This window comes from Cicer arietinum, chromosome 6, assembly GCF_000331145.2.
Source record: "Cicer arietinum cultivar CDC Frontier isolate Library 1 chromosome 6, Cicar.CDCFrontier_v2.0, whole genome shotgun sequence".
Taxonomy (NCBI): Eukaryota; Viridiplantae; Streptophyta; class Magnoliopsida; order Fabales; family Fabaceae; genus Cicer; species Cicer arietinum.
This window is the reverse complement of record NC_021165.2, coordinates 36855677-36881492: the sequence shown is the minus strand read 5'-3', so window position 1 is coordinate 36881492 and position 25816 is coordinate 36855677. Positions and strand designations below refer to the sequence as shown.

The 25816-nt window shown below is 30.0% G+C and overlaps 1 protein-coding gene across 4 annotated transcripts; it reads right to left on the bottom strand.

Annotated features, from left to right (window-relative positions):
- Positions 1–17491: 17491 nt before the first annotated feature.
- On the bottom strand, positions 17492–22057 carry LOC101503315 (uncharacterized). Of its 4 annotated transcripts, none has more exons than XM_004506437.4 (9): positions 21903–22057; positions 21645–21786; positions 21324–21449; positions 21005–21152; positions 20094–20183; positions 19743–19797; positions 19319–19441; positions 18443–18499; positions 17492–17861 (listed from the first exon to the last, which is right to left on the bottom strand). In XM_004506437.4, exons 2-9 carry the CDS (start codon positions 21689–21691, stop codon positions 17737–17739), a joined length of 771 nt encoding a protein of 256 aa, XP_004506494.1. In that variant the 5' UTR covers positions 21692–21786; positions 21903–22057; the 3' UTR covers positions 17492–17736. The 4 variants fall into 4 exon arrangements, with proteins under 4 accessions (XP_004506494.1, XP_004506492.1, XP_004506491.1 ...); XM_004506435.4 differs by having other exon boundaries at positions 17492–17858; positions 21893–22052; XM_004506434.4 differs by having other exon boundaries at positions 21893–22051.
- Positions 22058–25816: the final 3759 nt, after the last annotated feature.

The window sequence follows — 25816 nt, the reverse complement described above, 5'->3', positions numbered from 1 at the left end:
TTTCTATAGATGTTGCTTCAAATTTTGAATGATTGAAATGGTTAGCATATGCAAAAGGAAAAGATCATAAAAGTATTTGTGCAAAATGGCTACACATTTTATACAAAAGAACAAGATGATAAAAGTGTGTTATGCAAAATAGCGGTGTCACCCTAGTAGCTGAATGCACATCTCAAGTTCCAAAGATATAAACCCCACATATGCAAATATATCATATTTTGATGTCATTAAAAAATTTTGGAGTTAGATTCTACAATGTTTCGAGTGATTGTCTTTGGAAGCAGGTGGGTTGAAAATAAAAGTGGCATTTGAATTGATGAGTCAGGTATTTTGTAGTTGGATCATAATAAGGTGGGGTACAAGTACAAGCCTTTTATTTTAGCGTCTCAAGCTATACAAGTGTTCTATGCCAATGATTCTGCTAATATAAAATGGTTCATAGTACTTTTGACCAATAAAATAAGTGATAACAAAAAAGATGAAGAGTACATTGATCATGTTGATGTTAAGGATGATCATTTTTTAGCAATATCGCAATCACTTAAAAGTGGTATATATACAAAGGAAAGTTTGTATATCAGAAAATTTAGATCAATCCATAATTCCATGTAATTAAGAGACAACCAAATCGAATTTTTACGAAGAAAAGAAAGAGACCAACCTAAATATTGGTGGTGGTCGCCTTTGACATTATCGTGTCTAAATTTTTATCTACACTTGCTTTGTAATTTTTGTATGTATCAGGTATTTGTGACCCCTTTTATTTTCACTCCTATTAATTTTGGTGGACAATAGTTTTAGTTTAACAGTAGTTTTTTAGTTACATATTAGTTTAACATATATTTTTTGTTTTTGTAGATAAATGGAATATTCTAATGATGATGCTATTTATAACAAGGACAATATCTCTTCTCCTAACGAGCAAAATGAATCTCTACAAAAAAAGGAAAATTATATTAAATGAGGGTTAACTATTATGAAAAAGTCGTTTGTGCAAAAGATAAAGGAATGCAATTTGAGGTAGTTCAATATTTTGTTTAAAATTCGATTATGTTGTTTTTTTTATATACAACTACTTACATTAAGATTATAATAAGGTGGCTTGGAATGCAGATGGTCTATTGAATGGGCCAAATGGTTCAATGCTAGTAAGCTACATTGGTGTCGTGACTCGTCAAAGTATTCCAATTACTTGTGATGATTGGAGGAATAAAGCATTGGGAACCACTACTAATCTTATTTAGAAATATATACATGTATTTTATTTTTTAAGTTATTTGTTGTTTACGTTGTTGGAATTAAAATATATTTATTTGAACTTTATATTTTCAGCTTAAGTTCTTTATATTTTCAGCTTAAGTTCTTTATATTTTCAGCTTTCTTCTTAGCGTCACAGAATTTGAAGGTGTGCCCAAGTTTTTTGCAAAAAGTACATTTTGGCCTATCCTCTTGTTTTTTAGGCAAGAAAAAATTTTCATACAATTTTTGTTTTTGAGAACTTTTAAAGCCAATACCAGCTTTGTCAAATATTCCAGATTGAGATCCTATTATCTTTTGAAAAGTTTCAGTAGATTTAACAAAGTTGGTAATGTCATTTTTTAGTTCTTCAACCTCTACTTTTAAAATCTCATTTTCTGTGTCCTCTTTTGGAGGATGAATTCTGACATTCTTTTTATTTAAAAGTGCTTGCTGCTCAGATAATTTCTCATGAGATAACAGCAAATCTAGAATGATTTTTTCATACTTCTCATTCTTGGCTTGAAGTTCCTCATTGAGTTTCTTTACTTCATAAAGTTGATTTTTAAGAAAACCACATTTATGAGATAAAGTATTTGAGTCATTTAAAAGATTGTCAAATTCAATTTCTAATTGTTCACAAGAAGGACAAAGTTCTGAAATACTTACTTTTTTAGTTTCTGATTTTGCCATAGGACATATGTTGGCTTCTTCATCCTTTTCTTGCTCAGAGGATGACTCGTCAATGTCATCCCAAGTAATCATCATGGATTTGTTTTTGTATGGAAATCTTCTTGAGTTCCTTTTGTTGAGAGGACACTCAGTTTTGTAGTGTCCTATGTTGTTGCATCCAAAACAAGTTATCTGACTTTTGGCAGTTTTTTCTTTTTGAGGAGATCTTCTATCTTGTCCTCTTCGATTTATCATCCTCTGGATTCTTCTGGAAATTAGAGCTAGTTCATCCTCTTCCTCAGATAGAGGATACTCCGAGCTTTCCTTTTTCATGACCTCTTCCGTCTTCTTAAAGGATGAACTTTCTGCTTGGCTTGTTTTTAGCGCAATCATTTTTCCTTTTCTGCTAGGTTTGTCAGCCAGTAACAATGGTTCATGAGCTCTTAGAGTACCAACTAGATCTTCCAATTTCATGTTGGTCATGTCTCTTGCTTCTGTAATGGCAGTCACCATTGGCCTCCATTCTTTTGGTAAACTCCTTAGGATTTTTCTTATCCTTTCTTGAACGGAGTATACCTTTCCAAGAGATCTCAAGTTGTTTAATATGATTGTTAACCTTAAGAACTTTTCATCAATAGTTTCCTCTTCCTTCATTTCGAATAGTTCGAAATCTCTTACTCCCATGTCAATTCTTGCTTCTTTCACGTGACTTGTTCCTTCATGATGGATCCTTAGAGTGTCCCAGAGCTCCTTAGCGCTTTTGCACTCTTCGACTCTATCATACTCTTCCCTGCACAAAGCACACGTTAGAAATAAATGAGCTTTAGAGTTTAGGAGTACCTTTGCATTTTCATCAGCCGTCCATTGTGCTTGAGGTTTCACATCAGAGGTTGCATCTGCGTTGTTGGTTCTGATGACATGATCTCCATTTTCCACCACAGACCACATATTGTTGTCTTGTGACATGAGAAATAGTCTCATCTTACCTTTCCAGTGGTAGTAATATGTACCATCAAAGTAGGGAGGTCGGCTGGATGATCCTCCTTCAGGAATATACTTAGCTTTAGACATTTTTGGATCTTTTTCTCTTACACTGTTAGGTGTATTTTTCTAGAGGACCTTGCTCTGATGCCAATTGATGTAGCTAAATATCACTAGAAGGGGGGTTGAATAGGGATTTTGCTGTTTTAAAAATAATTCTCAAGTGTTTTAAAAACTATCCTTTTGCAGAGGATGGCAGGCCCGAGGATGGGTTTTTTAAAACCTTCATATTTGAACTGAGTTAAAGAGTGAATGAGAAATATAAGATTGACACACACTGTTTTTATACTGGTTCACCCAAAGATGGCTACTTCCAGTCCTCACACCCTTGTGAGATTTCACTAATGTTCAAACAGATCAACCTCAGACAGAGGATGATTACAACTTGTGTATTCTTAAGCTTCACCAAGCTTACAATCAGATTTCAAATGTTTCCAAGTGTATCTCACGTGGAAATTACAATGTGATAAGAGAGTGATTGATTCTAAATACTTTCTCAAAAGATTAACAAAGATCTAATGTAGGATTTGTAGAAAGTATGAAGATATAATGGATATTGCTTCTTGAAAGCTTTAAGATCTTTGATCTTTTTAATGCAATGTGTTGTGTATCTAGATGAAGATCAGCTTGCTGCAATTTATAGAGGTGTTGTGATGTTCATTTCATATGCCAAGCCTTTATTGACTGTTGGAAAATCCATTTGAGAAATACCAAGATTTTTCTTCATAATTACGAAAATGTCATTCAGCTCATTGGATATATGCATTCCATGTTCAAGTACGAGGTAGCTGTTTTCTGGGTACTTGGAGACACATGTTGTCCTTTTCTCTTTCCTTTAATGTTTGAAGATAATGTGAAGTCATTTTCATTCTCCTTTCTTCAATGCCTTGATAAAGCTTCACATGTGAGATTTTTCTCTTTCCTCCATTTAATGCTTTGTAAGAACATGTGATGTCCTTTTCATTCCTTTCATCAAGACTTTGTGAAGGCTTCACGTGAAGTCATTTTCTTCTTTCCTTGCCTTAAGACATGTGAGCAAATTATTTTGGACTTGTTTGTTGTTGCCTTTTTGAAGATTGACTTTATAATCTTCTTAAACCACATAATAGTACATGTAGCCTTTGCCTATGACATGATGAGTTGCTTTCATAAAGTGTTGGGATGCTTTTCAAGATGTTGACTATAGGCACATGCTAATATAATCATTCCTCGTACCTTTCTTTTGCATTCTTGCTCCTTTTCTTCAAAGGCCTTTCTTTAATCATTTTTTAATAGTATTTTGCCTTTATTGAATGAATCAAACAATTCATTCTTTAATACTATTCTGTCTTTGTTGAATGAATTCAAATGATTCATTTTTTAATACTATTATGCCTTTGTTTAATGAATTCAAATCAGCGAGAATGCAGAACTGCAGTTTCACCAGCTCGTGAGGCCATCCTCGGCATTTTCCATACTTAGCATTTAACTTAGAATTTTCTTCTTTTTCCTTAATGAATGATAACCTATTTTCTTATATGAATACACTCAAAAGCACAGATTAGTCATTAACCTCAATCATAATCTATTAGTTAAGTTTGTTATCATTAAAACCAATTGAGAGAGATTTTGTCTCAACAACTTTGTGCACAGGTCTTTCATAGTTGGTGATATATGTAAAAAAAGACATATACTTATGGTTGCTGGAAAATTGCATAGAAGTTTTCGAACTCTCTTGACAAAAAGGTATCTTAAAGATGTCGGTGGAAATTTTAATAGTCGTATGAAGATTTATGAAAATCTAATATCTTTGAACGAATGGACAAACTTTTATAGAAAAACGGAAAAGCGAAGCTTTTTAAGTAAGATTAATTTTTACACAAGTGTGTCTTATGAGATACTTATTCATATTATAGTTTGATATGATTGATACTTATTTATACATAACTTAAACAATGCAAATTGTAAGAGAGTGTCGAAGCCCTTATATCCGTACAACAAATCACGTATGGGATATGGAATTCTCAAGCAAAAAAATAGTAAGCATATATATATGAGATGGTAACAATATAATCTAATTTTTATGATTATTTATTTAGTTGTTTAGATAAAAGAGACGATATCTGACTAAACATCTATTAGTCCTCCGATATTGTGAAAAGTTTCTCATGAAAATAAGGATGCAGTTGTCAATAATAAAAGTGTTCAGCAAATATATGAACAATGTGTAAGAATATAATAACACTAGCTATAACACTATTTATTTGTTACTGTCTTGTAAAAATGTTCATGATAAACTTATCTTTTTCGTACTAATATATGTTAATTAGGAGACATTATCTCCATGAGAGACACAAGACACCACCAGTTGTAGGGACATACTTAGTAAAATATTAAATGTTCCAGAGTATTAAATTGGTGTGCCCATGTCAATTGATCAACAAATTCTCCTTCATATCTCCTCGCTAGATGTCCATGTTTGAAAATAATTCAACTCAGGTAAAAGATTATGTAGTTCATGGATTGATGGACAATAAAGATCATCCGGATAAGTTGTTTATTATACCATGTAATTTTTGGGTTAGATTTTCTTTCAAATTTAATTTAAGGTATATTATTTTTTTTCTTTTTGTACTTGATTTGCTTATTGAGATTTTTTTTAAGAGGCATTGGGTGTTGATTGTCATTAATGTCATATTAGAAATAGTTTATTATTTGTGTTCAGTACGTGGTGATTAAACAAATCACTTGAAATTAAAGTTTATGCTTGATACTTAAATATATAATTGTATCAAAATCTATATAAATATATGTGGTTGTTTGTGTGTGGTAATTCTAAGTATATTCATTTATATATATTTGTTAGAGCTATCCAAATACTTCGCGTCAAATGAGAGCTCAAGTTTCGAAAAATAAATTGAACAAGATTATGTAGAGATCAATTCAGTTTTTATATAGCTACCTATTACATTTGGTGTATGATTATAAATATTGTTACAAAAATTATCTTATAAAATTAACATAAGATTCAAGTTTTGTCTTATAAATCATTGCATTGATGTATATATTTTTATTTGTCTAGCGTTTTCATCAAAAAAAATGAGATAGATTGTGGGTACTATGTTATGAAGTTCATAAAAGAGATCGTGACTTCTAATCAAAATGTGATTTCAAATACAGTATGTTAATTCTATTCTATATAATTTATATTATTTTAATATTTAATATTTTTATCTGATTAACTTTAACTTAGTTGCATTACATTTTGCAGTACTTTGATGAATTCAAATGTTTAAGTTACTCTGAAGATCAATTAACTGAAGTTAAGTAAGATTGATGTCAATACGTGATCAAATTAAGAATCAAATGACGACTTGTTAATTTAGTGTTTTTCAGAAACCATTTGATTTTTCAAAATTCAGTACGTGTTTGATCCAATTGGTGTGGCCCTGGTCTATTGTTGAGTTTGCCACTGATTTCAATCTTACTAGGGCAACCAAGTTTAGTCTATAGTATTGATTGTTTTATCCTTGACTGTATATATTGATCGCTCAATTAATGTAATTAGTTGTGTTTGTAACAAGGCTGCACGATTCACATAACTAATCCTACAATTTGGCATCACGATTCGTCGTTTATTTTACAACTCAAACAATGATTCAAAACACGTAATTTATTCTGATAGAACTCCAACTATTCTAAATTTCCCACAATTAAGGTTATTTATATTTGAATTCATCCTTATTACATAACACAAATTGAAACAAAGTTTTTTCAAGTAACAAATAAAATAAATAAGATAAGTAACTACTTACTAGAAAATAGAATAAAACATTAAGAAAACAAAATAAATAAAGTATTGCAAAAAATTATTTTCAATACTTATTCAATATTAAATAAACAAATTTCTTCTCATAAATATTATAAAAGTATCGCTAATTATTTTGCACCATAAAATACATTTTCTTGAGAATTCAAAATTTTTCTTTAAATTACTTTTTAATAAATCACACAATTCCTTTTTAAACTATTTTAATAATCATTCATATTTTTAAAATTTCACCAATATTTTAACCATCAAAAATATCTTTTTAAATATTTATTCACTCTAAAAATCATTATTTTCAATATATGTTTTGAAAGAAAAATTAGACCATATTATATAAATAGATAGAAAAAAATTTCAAACACAACAAAGCTTTAAAAATATTCCTAATCTATTTACTTATTTTCTCAAAATTATTACTAAATATAATAAATTCTTTATATTTTCTTTGAAGTAATTTTTTGGCTACCCTAAATTTGTCGGCTAATTTAAATATATATAATTTTTTGGCTACTCTAAATTCTTTATATAATCAACACAACTCTAACACAATTTAAATCTTTAAAATAATTCAACAACAATTCAAATATAAAATTATTTTTGCTTTATAAAATAAATCAACTTTAACTCGTTTGCAATTTGTTTCAAAAAATACTAACCTTAAAATTTTACAAACCTTAAATATTAAAAAATTACTATTGCTAATAATATAAATTCCACACTATTTTAAAATTATGAGCAACGCTCTAAAATGATTTCTATAGCAATCATCAAGGAGCAACAATCAACAATTGTAAGAGATTTAATATTAAAATTCACATTTTAAAATTGATTTTTCATTACAGTTAACACGTTTAATTTGTTTCATCACCAAAAGAATGATTTTAACCGTATCAACATAAAAATCAATATTTTCTTCTTTTGATAAAATAAAGTTATGTGCTCTATATTAATAAAATTCAATAAAAAATTTATAAATATTTTGAGACAAAATTTTTAATTTACAATAAAATCTATAATATTATTTTAAAACAAATAACAATAATAGTGAAAACAATTACAAATAATTCTACTCAAGTCAACTTAAAATCAAAAACAAATATTTTCTATTCAAAATCAAAACATTAAACGTAAGATATATTTTCCATGCATCTAACTAAAAAGAATAGATATGAACAACTTTTTTTTTATAAAATGAAGTTTCAACTGAAAGCGTAATTTCTACCAAATAAAAACCAATACTTTCAACCTCACACTTGTGGTTTCTACTAAAATCAATGTCTCAACTGATTAGATATTAGATCAACCATTTTAACCTATGAAATATCAAGATTAAATTTTTTTAATTGATTAAAGGTGAGAACCAAACTATAAAACAATAATGCAAAAACTCAAAACTCATACTTTAAATTTTGAATAGATTAAACAGACTCAAAGAGAAAGTAAATTTGCTAAGAAAATATTTTAACAATTGAAGCTTAATGGTGAAAAGAACATATAAAAATCCAAGCAAAATTGAAGTTTTCTTTTCTAACTCTAAAAAAAATCATATCACTGTTAAAAATTAACTTTTATCATAACAAACAATTTTATAGTTTACTTAGTCACTCAGTATATAGGAACATAGAATCCACAACACAACAAGAAGAAGCATGCAGTTAACAATTATCTTCAGAAATCATGTAGTGTGTAATAGCCCTCCCACTACCTTAGGAATATTTATAATATTTAAGTATTAGAATTTTATTAATGGTTAATTATGTATTTTTAGTAATATTAAATTAGGAGCAAGGGTAGAATAGGGAAGTAGTAGTATTATCAAGTTCAAGTGACAAACATAGAGCTTGTCACATTTACTTCTCTCTTTTTATCCTTCTTTCACGTGTTCTAACTCATCTTCCACCTTCATTTTCCTTCATTTTCCAGTAACACACTCTAAAAACATTCTAAAAACACAATATCGATTATTGTTCATCTTCTTTTCCAAATCATCTCATTCTTCCTTTTCTCCCAAATCCTCCAAATCCTAAATGTTCACTAAAATCCCCCAAAGTTGCCCAACAAACTTGCTTGCGAGAGAGAATCTGCTTCTTCATCCTTGCGAATCTACTCAAATCAGTGAAGCAGGGAAACCATCTTCAAGAGGATCTCATATCTACTTTGATCCAGAATCATCTTCTTCTTTAGTTCCATTTTAGTGAGTTCTATTATATTAACTTATTTTTAGCATGAGGGTTCTAAGGGGTTTATTTATTGAAATCCTTTATTTCTTGCCAGAAATAATTTTGGGGATTGAAAGAATTTAGATTCGTGAGAGAAATGAAATCTTTAGCATATAGGTGGTTTGAATCTGCATCCAAATGATTTAAACTTACATCCATGTGGTTTGTATACTTGTTGCTTGTTGTTGTGTTAGTGATTTAGGAATTCCACAATTCTGGGATTTGAATTTTAGTGCAAGGTGTGAATTCTACCCCTAAAGGAAAATACACGAATGTTTTCCACTCTTGCCAATGTATTTTGTCTCTTATGGTTGTATTTATTTTGGCCTCTAATTACTCGTTGTTAAATTCTAAGTGTATCTATCTCTAGTAGTTTTCTTCATTTTGCCTCTGGTGGCTATCGTTAAAACTCTAAGTATTTCTGCCTTTGGAAGTTTTCTTCATTTTTTCTTTGGTTGCTATCGTTAAAATTCTAAGTGTTTTTGCATTTAGTGGTTTTCTTTGTCTTGCCTCTAATACTCTTTGTCTATTCTTCTTCATCTGACTCTTTCTTTATTCTTTTTCCTCTAATTGTGATCATTGTTCAACATCCTCTAAGCGTGTTTCCTTTGATTCTTCCATAGGATGTGTTTCCTCTGATACTTCCAAGGGACGCGTTTCCTCTGATACTTCCAAGGGACGCATTTCCTCTGATACTTCCAAGGGACGCATTTCCTCTTACACTTCTACGAGACATGTTTCTTCTTATACTTCCACGGGACGCATTTCCTCATATTATTCCTCTAATCTACGTTGCCTCTGGTCCATGCATCCTCTGACCATGTTGCCTTTGATCCATGCATCCTCTCACCACGTTACCTATGGTCCATGAATCCTCTGACCATGTTTCCTTTAGTCCATGCATCCTCTGATCATGTTGCCTCTGGTCCATGCATTATTTGGTCCACATATCCTCTGATCTATGTGTTTATGATCAGGGACTTAGGATTTAATTACCGCTTCAATTTCAGTACATTAATAAGTTGTTTATAGTTGTTGTAGATGAATGATTCATTGCACACATGACATAACAAAGACATTGCACACATGACATAACAAAGACATTGCATACAAAACATCTCAAGTTCAGTATAGTCTCATTAATTAGATCATGCATGGCCTTATTCATGATGTGACATTCAGGTTGTTACTGGCATGAAACAACGAGTAAAGGAGAATAATCAAAATGTTAGCTGGGGTTTGACCAGACTACCATTATCAAACAAGTCCCAATTATCTTGGTGACTCACATCAAGATATTGGGCGACTTTTCTTTATTTCAAAGAAAAGATTTAAGGTCATGTATAGTTTTAAAATTTTAATGAAATAATGTTCAGTTCAGCTTTTATGCAAAATTAAAGTTGCGAACTTCATCATGATATGCATCGTAATTTCATGTTTTTGCACATACCTATGAAAGAAATACTTTGAAAAGTATCTATCCCTTTATTTTTAGAGCTCACTGCGGTTTTATATCTCACCCCTTTATTTTTATTTTTGTAGTAGCTGGAGGAACTTGATACGGATTAAGCCTCATAAAACAGTTCTAGAGTCGTTGGCATTTAAATTTGATATTTTTATTTTTATTTTATGTGGCAATCGGACAATGGTCTTTCATTTCCAGATGTAATATATTAAGAATCTGTTGAATAAATTGTAAACTATAATTGTTAAATGTAGTTTTCAGTTAAATTTGGTGATTCAAAATTATTATTCATTAGTATTGCCTCTGTTTTTATTAAGGTGAATGAATCCAATTGTCAAGTTTTAGATAATTGGCATTGGGTTTTACACAGTGCTACTGAAAAATACATATCACATAATACAAGAACAATAGGTAAGCATTTAGACATTTAACAGAGAACATAATTGGCTTTTGTAACAACTTGTAATAAAAATAAAGGGGAGAGATATAAATCACATATCTTCAAAACTTCAACTTCAAGACTCACTGACATGTAATAATTGCGATTTCGCAAACACGGAGTCAAAGCAGTCAAACACAAACAACGAAGAGGGTGAGTTTCGAAATCATGTTGATTGTATAATTAATATAAGAAACAAAGGCATGCAAATAATTATAATAGAATTGTATATTAACACATCATGATGTATCAAAATATTCAACACAATAAAATCATATTATAACGTCAAAATCATCCAACCAAAATCAACTTCTTATTATAACATCAAATTATCTATGAGAAATTATTATCACATTCGATACACATTAATCATAATAGAACAATCACTAGACAATGCAATATTATGCATGAGCTTAGACTCTACTTCTTCATATTTTGGTACCATTTTAACTCTCAAGTATTTGGTTAGGAGACTTGATACTATGCCACCATGCAAGTGCACACATAATTCAATTTTCCTTTCTCCTCATAGATCCCCTCAACTCAACTCGAGACACATATACACGATAGTCAAGGTAAATTATATTCTATGGTAGCTCCCGACATTGGGAGGGATTTCGGGAGACTACCTCCAAATCACCTAGGAATTCCCCACCAGAATATTCTTAAGGTCTAACAATTTTGCCTTATAATTAGGCTCATTCAGTTGTACTTACCAAACATCACTAGACTTGTTAGGTCCTACCTATATGATGAAAAAATAATCTCCACGTCAAACACCCGTAACATCTAGTTCCTCCCTTCGTTGGTATATGATACTCCATCAAAAGTATTATCTTTAGCTTGACTTGGAATGACCAATATTTCATCAACTATGAGGTGGCATCAATAGACTGATCACAAATTCATAACATTAAACCTTCAATATAATATCATTGTCACATAAACCCATTTTACATAGTGCATCTAAGTTTTATTGTAACTTCACATAAACTGATAACATACAGTGCATCCAAGATTTATCATCACATCACATAAACTCATCAACTCAAACATAGACACATAATTCATTCAACATCTAATATCACAATAATATCAAATACCACACATTCAAAAAATATTAAATCAATCAAAACCTTATAAATGTTTCTATTCCACATTTTAATCTCACAATTTCCAAATTTTCATATTAATTTATCTCTCAAAGGGCTACATCCGTACGTAGCAAGTCTCGAATAAATTATTGGAAAATATGGTTTCCCGTTGATCTAAAATTATAATATACTTATGAATTTAAATGCTCTCTCACTATTTACCTTGTTTTGACGCTTTCACACATTAATCCGAGTCCACAAGAGAAAAATCTCAATTCCTTTGACTCATCGTCCTCCATTCGACCCAACTCAATATTTTATAGGTAAAGGTCAAAAATAAAATATGAGAACACACTCTAAAAGGTAAATTTAAAAATTGGCTCAAGGAAACTTATCCCAAGTCGACAAATAATCAGCGGGTCATGTAGCCAATGTTCACACGGTAGTTTTGGCGTTAGTTTTGAGCAAATCGGGCTTATGGTGAGCAAGAACGGAGCAAAATAGCAAAGCTCGTAAATGGAGAAGTTGGGGACTTTCTAGAGAGATAGGGAGAGTTAAAAATCTGAAAAAGTGTATTAAATTAACTAACTCAATGGAGGAAGTGTTGGGACTGGAGTGCACAATAGAAACTCATTAAATTAATTATTTCTTGTGGAACTTAAATTCAGAAATTATCAACCACAACCAATACCAATAATAATAATGAAGGAGTAAAATAGTCGTAAATCGGACACCTAAATTTAACGTGGAAAGTTTTGAAAGCAAGAGTAAGAACCACGAGTCGTGTCCAGACCAAAGAAATAATTTTATTGTCAAATAACGAGTACAACCATTAAAAGTTCAACTAGTAACACTAGAGAACAATAATCACCATATGGTGGAAACTAAACAATAACATTGTACCTCTTCAAAAGTGACTATCACAAATAAACTGACTCTCTGAGAAATCAAAACTACTAATAAAAATTATTAGAATAACAAACTCAATAAAATAAACACTATACTAAAATTTCAGCTGAAACTGATAAGGTTTGTCGGATCAACATCCACTCTAATACCCATAATTCCTTCTCTTAATTGCTGCTTTGTTTGTTTCTTTTTTCATGCACATGAGTCTGCCAGTCTTTTTCTAAAAGACATGCTGTAGTGTTCTAACCGATTTGAAATTTGGGATTTTGTCCAACCACACATGTGGCTTAAGCCCATTTCACACACACATTTTTATTTTTTCTGAGAAATATTTTTGAACAATCATCGTACAACGAAACTGAATTTTTTCACTTTTTTCAATGGTATTTGCATTGTTAGCTTCACTATTTGCTTAAGTCCTCGATTTTATTCAGGAAAAATCTCTATGTAAAAGGAGTATTAGATATAGTAAAAGTTTGTTTTAAATTAGTATAAAAATATTTTCATCTCTCTTCTACTCGATCCCTTTAATTTGACAAGTTTTTTATAGTTCAACATCTACTTATCTTTATATCGGTTTATAATTAAGTTGAATATTTTGATAAAGAACACAATTAAAACACTTGTGGAGGAAAAATACATTTAAGCCCAACACTCTTGAGAATTTAAAGAAATTTTGGAGTAGAGTATTTATGCTAATTCAATAAATGTAAAATTTTCAAAGTAAATTTTGTTTTTTTTATAGTACTTTTTTTTTGTGACAAATTTTAGTACTTGTTGTTTTAGTTAAGTCTTTTAGTACATCTTTGAAATATTTGATGATTTATGTTCTATTAGTTAGTGTCTCCTCAAATGATTGAAAAATATAAAACATACTAAAAATAAAACAATAGTATATTATAGAGACTAAAACAAAATACCAACTACTAAAATGAAACATAAATATTATAGGGACATATTGGAGCAAAAAGCTCAAGACCTAAGACACAAAAAATGACTGAATTACATAGACCAACACTATATTGAAGTATTTTAAAATTATATTTTTTTTAGAATTAAATATTAATTTGAATCATTCTAAAAACATTTCATTCCTAAATTTATTGATCCGATCAATTTCAAAAACTACTAAATGTGGTGTAATCATCATACATTTTAAAATTGAATCACATTGTGTTCTATTAATTATGCGGTAAAGTATTGTGTATATTTTAGTCTCTTGAAATATATTATAAAATGTTTGATTGCCTTTCATTACATGAACATTTCATAATAGAAATAGGTAGATAAACTGTAATTGCAATAAAGAAGTTAATAATTCTTAATCCCTAGTTTATAAACATGGGAGAGTATTTACATAGGTTTAAACATAAACTCTTAGATTTGTTTAACGAACTTTTCTTTAAACAAAAATAAGTGCAATTGGAAAGAGTAGTGTCAAGGTCAAACACTATGCAAGGTGATTGATTTTGGAAATATATGATTTATATAATAATATGTGTTTATGAATATATGATTTATATGATAATATATGATATGGTGTGTAGTAGTAGTAATATTGAGAGCTGTATGAAGAGAGAAAGAGTCGATTTTTGTCAACGAATTTTGAAAAGTCTCGTCGTGAGATGTGTTGTCGTGCAACGCAAAGCCTGGAAACCATGTTAGTAACAATCGCGTCACTGTGTGAAGTGGCGTCTTTTCCGCGTGATGTGGTCTTAATAACCTCGTCTTAGTATGGTGTATCATCGTGCGACCAGTAATAAAATGAATTAGAAATAACTATAAGTGGCGTCTTGTTTGGACGTCTTCTCAATTGACTATTTTGATTATTTAGTCTTTAAATCATAGTGTTAAATATCAAATGAGGCTATTGTGATTGTCCGCATTGTGAATATAGTGATGCGTACATTGTCGCACCCGAAATATTGCCGTCTTATCATGTGATGTGTCCGCAATTTAAAATCATGTTTAAACAATAAAAATGAAATCGATATAGTCTACAAAACAACTTTGTTCATCAACTAAATGAGTAAACCAATAAACTAACTAATTCGGTATACAAACTATTTTTTCGAGTATTTTTTGTTGAGTTCAATATCCATCTTCACATTCCATCTTTCTATTTCAAACATTTTTTTGATTTTTCAGTCTCTATGTAATTAATTTTGGTTATTGATTCAATGAACTCTTATAATTTATTATTTTACATGACGTTTGTTGATTTATTGGTTTTTCGCTTTCCATATTATTGGTTCAAACAAGCTATAACTGGTTTATTTTTTAACATTATATTTATGGACTAGCAATAGCTTTAATCATGTATAAATATGAAGGGGGGAAATAGTTTGTGGTGTTTTGGTTTCCTGGTTTACACGTGCTACTCAATTTATTTGTTTAGTCGATAGACTAAATTGTTGCTTTTTATGATATTTTAGAGTCTATATTGATATATTTTTATAGTTTAATGAATAAATAATTAAACTATATTGATATTTTAGAGGTTATGTTGATATATTTTATTCTACATTTAATAGATTATTCAAATTCTTTTATTGGAATGCGCCAATTCTGATCTATTTAAGCAGTTTTATTCGATTTACTTAAATTTTAAGTTGTGTTTGATCGATTTAAATACATGGCCGATTTGGGGAAGTTGGAGTGACAAAGAGGTCATGCGTCCAATATATCTCTCTAATAAAATTAACAACTAATTATTAACATTGACTATTTAAAAAAAATAAATAAAGTGAAGCATCATATAGGATATTTTACTTTTATATTATCTTTTCATTCAAAACTCTGGATTATACCCTTTATTGAAATTTATAAGCTAAATATCACATGTGGTCCCTTAACTTAATTTCAGTTAACGTTTTACTCATTTATCTTTATTTTTTTCCGATTTAGTCCTTTATTCCTAACAATATCAAATAAAGTATGAAAATATGAGTTTATTTGAAGATTTGCGTTACCAATTTGATGAAATTTGTATTATATTGAAGAATATAATTAATTTTATAAGTTTTGTTTGATTTTTTTTTTTGAATTTTTGTATAAAAAATGATAACATTGTTGAAATTTTAAAATATAAAATATCAAATTGTCACTTAAAATTAAAATAAAAGACCAAGTCAGGAAAAAAAAAATAAAGGACTAAAACATTACCTGAAATTAAGTTAAGGGACCACATATGTAATTTAACCAAATTTATATATCAAAATGAAGGATTTTTTTCTCCAATAGGAGGTTGCAGGGGATGCAAGTTGATGATTAATTGTTAATTTAATAAATAAAAAATAATTAAAATAATTCAAAAATCAAATTATATTCGAAAAATCAAACAAAATATATTTAATAAAAAAAATACATCAAATTTAATACGGTTGAGTCGATCCGCCAACTCTCTCTTATTTTATAGATAAATTAATAACTTCATTATATTTTGTTAACAACTCCCTCTTTTTTTTTTATCACAACTATTTATTCTTACATTCAAAGTCATATAAAAAAATAGTTGGGATAAAATAGGAGAAAAAAATAGTTGTTAATAAAATATATAATGAAATTGAGTAGCAAAAAGAAAATAGGAGAGTTATTAGAATAGTATAGCGCGTTGTTTTGATACATCTACTAAACTGCATTAATTTTGAATTTTTTCTTCTATTAATTGTATTTTTTATTTTATTAATATATTTTAATTATTTTAATTATTTTTATTTATTAAATTAATAATTTGTTATAAAAAATAAATAAATAGATATAGATGGTCGGATCCCGAGAATGCAACCTCTTAAAGGAAAAAAAAAATTCATATGACATTTCCATCTTGATTAAAAAAAAAAAATAGGTATTTTAATATATAAGTTTCAATATAAGGTATAATATAAAGTTTTAAATAAAAAGTAGATATAAATGAAAATTATCCCATGATATCCCCTTATAAAATATAAAATTGAAATCCAAAAAAGTATAAATCAATAAATGTATATTAAAAAATATAATATAAAATAAATTTGATATTAAAATAAAATTTAAGAATATATAATTACCACAAAGGCAGTTATGTTGTTTTATATGTTGTATAAAAGTAAAAAATCTATTAAATTAAAATATCCTAAATTAAATAAAAATTAAATAATGTATCATCTAATTTCTTATCAAATGCACATCAAATTAAAAATAAAATAATATATTATATTGCTATCTAATTTCTTATCAAATGCCACGTCAAATACACACGAGCTTATCATCCTCTATTATATCTTTCCACGTCTATTTTTTTTTTATATTTTAAAAGTATCTTTATTTAATGTTTCACACAATCAACATTTCTTTTTTTCAACATTCCAATTTTATATGTCTTAGTCCCCTAGTTCTCATGAAAATCATCTCTTATAATATAAAGTTTAATTGAAAATAAGTAAAACTAGACCAATGATGAGAGTTAACATATGGAAGTGAAAATCCAATTTGAAAACAAAGGCGTTGAGGTTTAGAAAGGTTATTAATGCTAATATTGTTAATATTTTGATAAGAGTAAGAATCGAAGTAACCTTCTTATTACTTTATTTTCTTAACTCTCTCACTTAAGCCATCAAGTCAACCGTATATCCCAAACATATAAGCAAATAGTTCTGATAATTGTACTTAATCTATAGTTCTATACAAATTATTAGCATAACCAAAAGTAAGCTCATCCAAATCATTAAAAAAAAAACAGGGAATCAAATCAATGTAATCCAATACTAACTTGAATGGAAGTTTGTGTGGATTTTGCTATAGGGATGCACAATAATTTACTAATCCTCCACTTATAATCTTTACAAAGTGAAAACCGAATTATGATATATCTTTTAAAAAGGAATAGGTTCTCTACCAGGCCATGATTCTATCTTCTGAAAATACTTGTGTGGAACAACACCTTCAAAACCTTCTGTCAAGATCACCTTGTTGTCAGAAATGTATAGCTTCATACCTTCTGAAAATGAGATTAAGGATAATAGAAAGAAGCAACAAACAAGTCAATAGCCTTTTTGTTTTAGTAGATTTTAGGGTTAAATATATTTTTTATTCTTATAAAATTGACCCAAAAAAAATGATTTTGATTCTTGACTATGAAATTTTCATTTTTTTATTTTTAATCCGGGTATCCACTTTTTAGTCTCTAAAAATTACAAAACCACGTGCATTTAGTCCATAAAGATGGACTAGAGTAAAACACAATTTTATAATTTGTAGAAACCAAAAAGTAGATACGAAGACTACAAATAAAATAGGTGATAATTATATGAATTAAAATCATATTCAACCCAAAATTTTAAAACGTTTAAGGTCTACATTTAAAATAATAATGTTTTGACTCCTCATTGTTACTAGAAAACACCATTTGTTTTAGATACTAATAACATAATAGAATTTTAGTAAGGACGAAAATAATTTTTTCTAGTTTTATATGAACTAAAAGTATATTTAACATTTTAATTATTGTCAACAAAAAAATTTAAACATATATAGATGAACTGGTTTCACATTGAAAAAGTGTTTAGAATAGTATCATACCCTCCAATGCTTTTCTAACATCAAGAAATATCAGAACATTGACATCTCTCCTCATACCTAGGAACAAAATACAAATAGAAAAGAAATTAGGTAGGTGCATCTAAGGGAATAACTTAACTATTAAAACTATTAAAACATCACAAGCTACATATTAGTTCTTCATAAGAAAAGACCATCTTAAAAAATATTGAATAAAATTGTCCATGCAAGATAAGTTTAAGTTATGAAGGGGTGCCAATAGGTCCAAGCCGTGTTTCTGTGTTCATTAATGGTATTTCTTAGAGAGATTGGATTGCTAAATTGCAACAATCATCTATAAATTGATCAAATCGTTTGCAGAGAAATGATGAGTTGTTGACACAGCAATTAAGTATCCATGCATTTCAATTCAATTCGAACAACTAAAACTAAGTTAAAACCAATTCAGTTCGGTTCAGAACAATAAATTGTTACACTGATTTATAAAACCAGTTCAGTTTGACTTTTCATACTGAAAACCGGTTCAGTTTAGTTTTTTCGAACTGAAAATTGATTGATTCAGTTTTCAAGCAGTTCTAGTTCAAAACTGAACTTTGTCCACCCAGTGTATTTGGTTCTGTGTTACTACTAACTGATTTAACTACACCCACATTAACACTCTAAATGATTGACTATTATTTATATATACTATCCACATTTAGTTCAAAGCTAGATTATAATTCACACCAGTCTCTGTCTTTTTCATCATTCCTTTTATATATTATCAAAAACCACTATCCTTAATATTCCAGAAAGAAAATTAACTTGCCTAACCACAATGAAACAAACAAAATATATCCTGATTTAAACTTTTCCATAGATAAATAGGATTCTTTTCAATAATATATATCACATTACCACTTATTACTTCTCCATCTGTTGGTACACCACAAGAGAAATGAACATGCAATCTCTTCATGCGTTTCAGACCAGATGCTAGAATTGAGTCTAAGTTCCTTCTATACGTTCCATGCACACAAACTGCATATTGTGGAAAATTATAAAATAAAAAATCAAATAGAAATATAGATTTTTTTTAAGAAAATAAGATTTGTTAAGACAGTATATATAGCTCTTCAGTTGTAATAGAATTGTGTTGATATGAATTTCTTCATGGTAAATCTAATAGTATATGCAAACATATCCTCCCTTAAAAAGATAATTTTAAATTAGAAATATGTACATAATTTAGTAGTTAATATGTTGCTAAGCATGAAGTTCACCATGAACGAAGTCTATACTCTATAGCAACTATAGCAACAAAACTTCAATAATTATACACCTGGAAATTCTTCAGCTGAAAGGATAGGTTTCAATAAGCTTTCAGTTTCAACAGCCTGCAGATCAACAATGTCAAAGACCATATTTTAAGAGCAGATGAAGAATATTGAATGAATTCACAACCAAAAAGCTCAACATAACATAAGAATATTGAATGAACATAGCAAGACATTAGGTGTTAAAGAGTTTTTCATTGATGGCATCTGAACACGACAATGAGTAAAGCAAATATGAACAAATAATTAGGTGCATACCCGTTGAATGTGTTACGCAATACACCCCAATCATTTCAATTATATAAAACTTCATAGAAAAACTGGATGAATCAACATTTTATGGAGAAATATTTTACCGTTGTTGTGTGGCCTTGGTTTGCACGTATTAGTAGCTCCTCGTTTTCTTCTATGAGGCTGAAACGTTGCTTATTATCTTTTCGAACAGCCTGAGGATAATCATGAGATAATTTAGAATAAAATGTTTTTCTTCAGCAAATTCATATGAAAATGAAATGAACAAATCCAGTAAGGAGTGATAACTAGATGAAACAAATATGGAAGAAAAAAACTGTAATCCATATTTCTCATTTTTTTCATGATGCTACTAATCAGCATAAAAGATTAACAACATTACAAAATAAAATAGATTACAAAAGAAATAAAAGTTCCTTGGTAATCATTCCTTTTATTCAAATTAAGAGTATGTCTCACACATTAAATATGTTCCAACAAATGAAAATGACATCCATGTTAAATTTACAGAAAAAATAGACCATTATAAACACAAACAACTATTCAAAGGCAGCACTGCCACAGGCAGAACTAGGTTAAAATTTATGAGCAGATCAAGTCAGTAATAATAGAACCAACATATAAATGTTCCTGGTCAATTTACTAAATTATGAATTTATGGCAGATTTAGTTGCTGAAAGGATGGATCAGTCAATCAGTAAATTCTTAATCCATAGTCTGACTATTCATCCAAGAGTAACACATGTAGGAAGAATCAATCTTCTATCCTCTAAGAATGTTCAAAGTTTCATCGAACTTGATGCAATCATATTTATGTTTTATAACAACAAACAACATATTGGAGTCTGGCTAATATCAACAACACGAGTTTATTTTATACATTTGTTTTTGATATTTTCATCAAAATGATTCTCAGATAATGAGACACAACACAAGAATCTAACTAAAACAGCATATATAACGGAATGAGAAGGTGTCAGGTGTGGAAACAGGAAAAAATATTAGATCAACCGACCTCCCTAATGTCATCAATAGTGTGGGACCGTAGAGGAATATTAGCAGATGTCTTCAAATTCAACTTGAGCAAATCATTAACGCTCACATAACCATCACTCCTCATATTCAAACTCAATTCAGATGCCATATGACGTAAAATCCGTGTCCTGCAGATATTAAAGAACAACATAATTTGAGTGAATTGCTGCTTAGATCCACTTTATTTTACAAACAGAATAACAACAAAGAAATTCGCATTCTGAAGCTAGCTATGAAGGAAGAAAAAATGTTTATGAAAATAAAAAATTATAATTATCAGAGGGTTAAGTAGTGCTTACAGGAGCCTACCAAGTGAATCAATTTTATCCTTTCCCGAGCCACTCCTACCACCACCACCACCACGCCCTCTTGTTCTTTCTCTATCATTTCTCGTATCAAAAGCCCTTCCTCTGTCATTGCCAGAGCTGCCAACAAAATATCAAAAAGCATAAAACTCTCAGCATCTGTCCCCTACTATTAGGATTTCAATCACTCTCTCATTAATATATATATTTCTAAAGGAAGATGCAAAATGAGACCTGTTGAACAATTAGACAAATAGAAAAGAAAAGAAACAAAGTCTGTGAGTATTGAGGAAGGGTGAAGAAACAATTAAATACCTTGGAGTGGCGCGAGCGTGCGAAGGGACAAAGTTGTTGTTGTTCATTGAAGAAGGTGAGGAAAAAAAGCTGAGAGATTGAATTGAAAAACGAAGAGGAAGGAGAGTGCAGTGGCGTAGAACAATGATGCTGCTGGTTGTTACTGAATATAACAACATTAGAATTAGAATTAGAATTAGAATTTAGAATTGAGATTGTTCGATTCAAATTGAAGAAAGAGGATGAGAGAGAAGAGAAAGGGAACTAACTCACTGCAACCTCAAAACGACGTAGCATAAGGGTTCTGTTTCAAGAGGATCAAGATAAAAATGTCACCCAGACCAAATCATAGAAAAGAAAGAATAATAAATTAGAGAAACAATACGGTGACTACACATAATAGCTCTAGCCTTAAAGATATCAATTTTGCTATCTATACTTCTCACCTTATATTGCTAGTTATAGTGTGTACCTTTAATAAAAAGATTAAATTATCTTTCATCCTTTATATTGGTCTTCTATCTTTTCTTCTCACACCCCTATACTTTATCTTCATCTATTTTTATATTATTTCAACAACTTCAACCATCTTTATCTTCTTTCATTTACATCAAATTTGCATTTCTAAACATGGTTTCAATTTGTGTATGCTTACGTAAATTGAATAACGTACCGGTAAATGAAAGTTATGTGATGTGAATTGAAATAATATATATGCAAATTGAGTTTGCGTATACTACATGAATTGAGATTGTGTATACTAGGCAAATTGAGTTTGCGTGGATATGATAAAAGGTGATTTCGTGTGATATTAAAATACGTAAACTAGGATATGTGAACTGAGTCTGCGTAGGTATACGTGAACTGAGTTTGCATATGCTACATATTTGTTGTGTTTGATTTTGATTATGATTATGTTTATGCAGAAATGGTGCGCACAATATTTACTTATAGACGAGTCGAGTTATAATTAATTATATTGATAATAATGAGGGTCGTCGACTTAGATCAACCGCTTTTGCACGAGCTTAACGTCTTGAGGAGCAGCAGGAAGTACAACGAGAGAGGTGGGCACAACGGGAACAATGACGATTACAACAGCAGAAGCGAGCACAACAGGAAAAGCAAGCCTAACCAGAGCTTGGATCAACCTCTACAGGTTGATAGATATCCTTGTGGTCATGTTGACACATATGTCCTTAAGACATTTGGTGACCACTCGACTTTGGGATGGAGTGGTAATTTTTTTAATATATTAAATTTTTAATAGTTGTTATCATAATGTGTTTTAACTTACATTTTTTTCCTTAATTTATTTTAGGGGAGCTAAGGGTATTTAGCAATGGAAAAAAAAATTAAAACAAGTTGTCATTAAACATGAAGAGGTGAAGCAATTGGTTAAGAGTTTAAGGTTGCTAAAATTCATTTACGAAATGAGCAACAAATGAATTATATTTTCTTTCGTAGAGAGGTGACATTGAGACACCAAATACTTCCATCTTTCGATTGAGGATATGCAATTACATTTGATGATGTTTCCTCTCTTCTGCTTCTACCCATCATTGGAGCATTCTTTACTGTCAATGTATTTAACAAGATAAGGGTGGAAGGGTATTAGTTGAACTGCTTAATGTTATTAAGCCTTCTACTCATGTTGAATTTAATGTCAAGTGGATAGCCAAAGTTCGATATAGTTGGCTACTTGAAGTATACAACCAGCATTGTCGTGAACAACTATGGGAAATGGATGTGAAAGTGTTTCTACTATTTTTGGTTGGTTGCACCCTTTTTATTGACAAGAGTGCATTCGCAATTAGTGTTGCCTACCTAGAGTGCTTCTGAGACTTCAACTCATGTGTATGATATGCATGGGATGATGTTATTCTTGCTTACTTATATGATAATCTTTGTGAAGCTATTATGTATCACACCAGAACAATTTATGGGTATCTGACACTTTTACAAGTAAACTTAATTGTTGTTTATAGTGTTATTAAATTATATTATTAATTATAAACTAATTATATGTTATTACATATGTTCAGGCTTGGGTCTATGAGCATTTCCCGACTTTATGTGTAGATTATTGTAGACTTTCTCCTAAATATGTTGAGGACAAACCTAGATTACTTCGAAAGAAGCCGAAGACGGATAAAGGTTTGGTTCTTCCATTTAGTAAAGTCCCTGTTGAGATTGATGTTGATCAGATATGTTGGACACCGTATGAAGATCATAGAGCAACACCATTGTTCTAGGAGGCTTCTTTATTTCAAAGGTGAATATGATGGGGTCCAAAGATGTATGCACATATACCAAACAGGGTATTACGTCAATACACTCATGTCCAACCCTTCCATGGTTCACCATTAGAGATAGTAGGTCAAACGACCACTCTAGAGGAAATGATCATAATGTTTACACATTGTGTTGGTGTGCTTGTACATGATCTTGCAGATCGTGTAGACGACTACATGGAGTGGTTTCAAAAGATTTTTTATCCTTATATCATTTGTCGATATCTTGCTCATGTCGGTCTTTCAGTTGAAGAACCTTCTGAAGATGGTCCATCTATTGTTGATATAATGGTAAGTGCACTATTGATGATATGTTCTAAGTATCATTTCATTAAATATTAAGTCTAATCAACTTAGTATTTTATGTGTCGTATGCAGAATTATGGCATAGGGATTTAGGAGAAAGGGAAAGCCGGGAAGGAATGTCACACCAGGGGGCACCATGACTCCACCTCCACCACCTGTTGTTGAACCTTGGGAAAGGGTGTTGGAAGCCTTCCAGATGCTGGAAACAACCACCAACAATCTGAAGGTGCAAACATGAGAAGAGGGTTGAATTGTGTTTGACAAAGTTGATAACTTTTTGCTTATTTGATGAAGGCTGGTTTGTTTTTTGAATTACTTAGATAAGAAGCAATCGAGTTCAAAGGCAGCAAACAGTGAAAGCATAAATAATGGGACACATAGATTTATCCTGGTTCACCACTGACTTGACTACATTTAGTCCCCTCATTTAGAAGGCTTTGATATACTAATTTAAATACCTAAAGTACAAAGCACTTGACCCTCCAAGCCACTCTTCCCATATAGCCTGACAACCTCAGAATTTTAAGCAACACAAACACCTTGAGTTTACCAGCCAAGTCTTCTCCACACAACATGACAACCCCATATTGTTGAAGGCACACTAACACCACTATCAAGTTTGAATACAAATTTTTGGAACTTGAGTAGTTGTTTATAACAAGTTGATTATAATAATGACTATCACCTTCTAAGAAAAATACTCAAAAAATATTTCTCATTCGAACAAGTGTTTCTTTCTTTGAACTCTAAGATGAATTTGGAATTTTGAGCTTGAGTTATTCTACTATTTTTTGATTTTTCGATGATCTTCTTCTTCAGCCTTGAGTATCTATTTATAGATAAAATTACGGCTTCAATTTAGTCCTTGTTTAATTTTGAATTGTATCTTCACTCATAGCTTGGTCAACAACGATCTTATTCAAAAATAATTATGAACACGATGTTTTACGATAATGTTATTTTGCATATTCTTTATTACTGAATACAATTTGAACGGTTCTTCTAGATTGGTTATGTTCGTATTTTGTTCAGATTATATATTTGTTGAAATGTTCAGATTTTATGATTTTCACGGTTCCTCTAAATTTTTGAAAACCTGCAAAATACTTATCTAGCTTTGATTTTTAAGATCAAGCTTCTTGTTGTCGCATTATATATAATATCATATAATAATTAAATTTAAAGAAAGATATAATCTATATGTCAACAGTTTCAGTTTCACTCTGAAAACCCTCTTAGTTCTTCTTTTCTAGTTTTCAAATTTTGAATTTGCACATTCTCTGATTAGAGGATCTGGATGGATGGATTTGAATTCCCATCAAGTTTTGTAGTCTTGATGAATTTGATTGGATTGTTCAGAGAAGTCTCCTGATTTTGATTGTTCATCTAACATTCTATTTTTGCTGATGTATCATGTTCCTTTGTTAATTTTGGAACTGATGGTAATTCTGATTATGTTGATATGTATGATTTCTTTGCCATTTTTGATTATGTTGATACTCCATATTTTTCTAATATTTTTGGTTCATCGTATGCTTCTTCTTTTTCTAATAGTTATGGTTCATTAGTTGGTTTTGGTTCTTATACGTATTG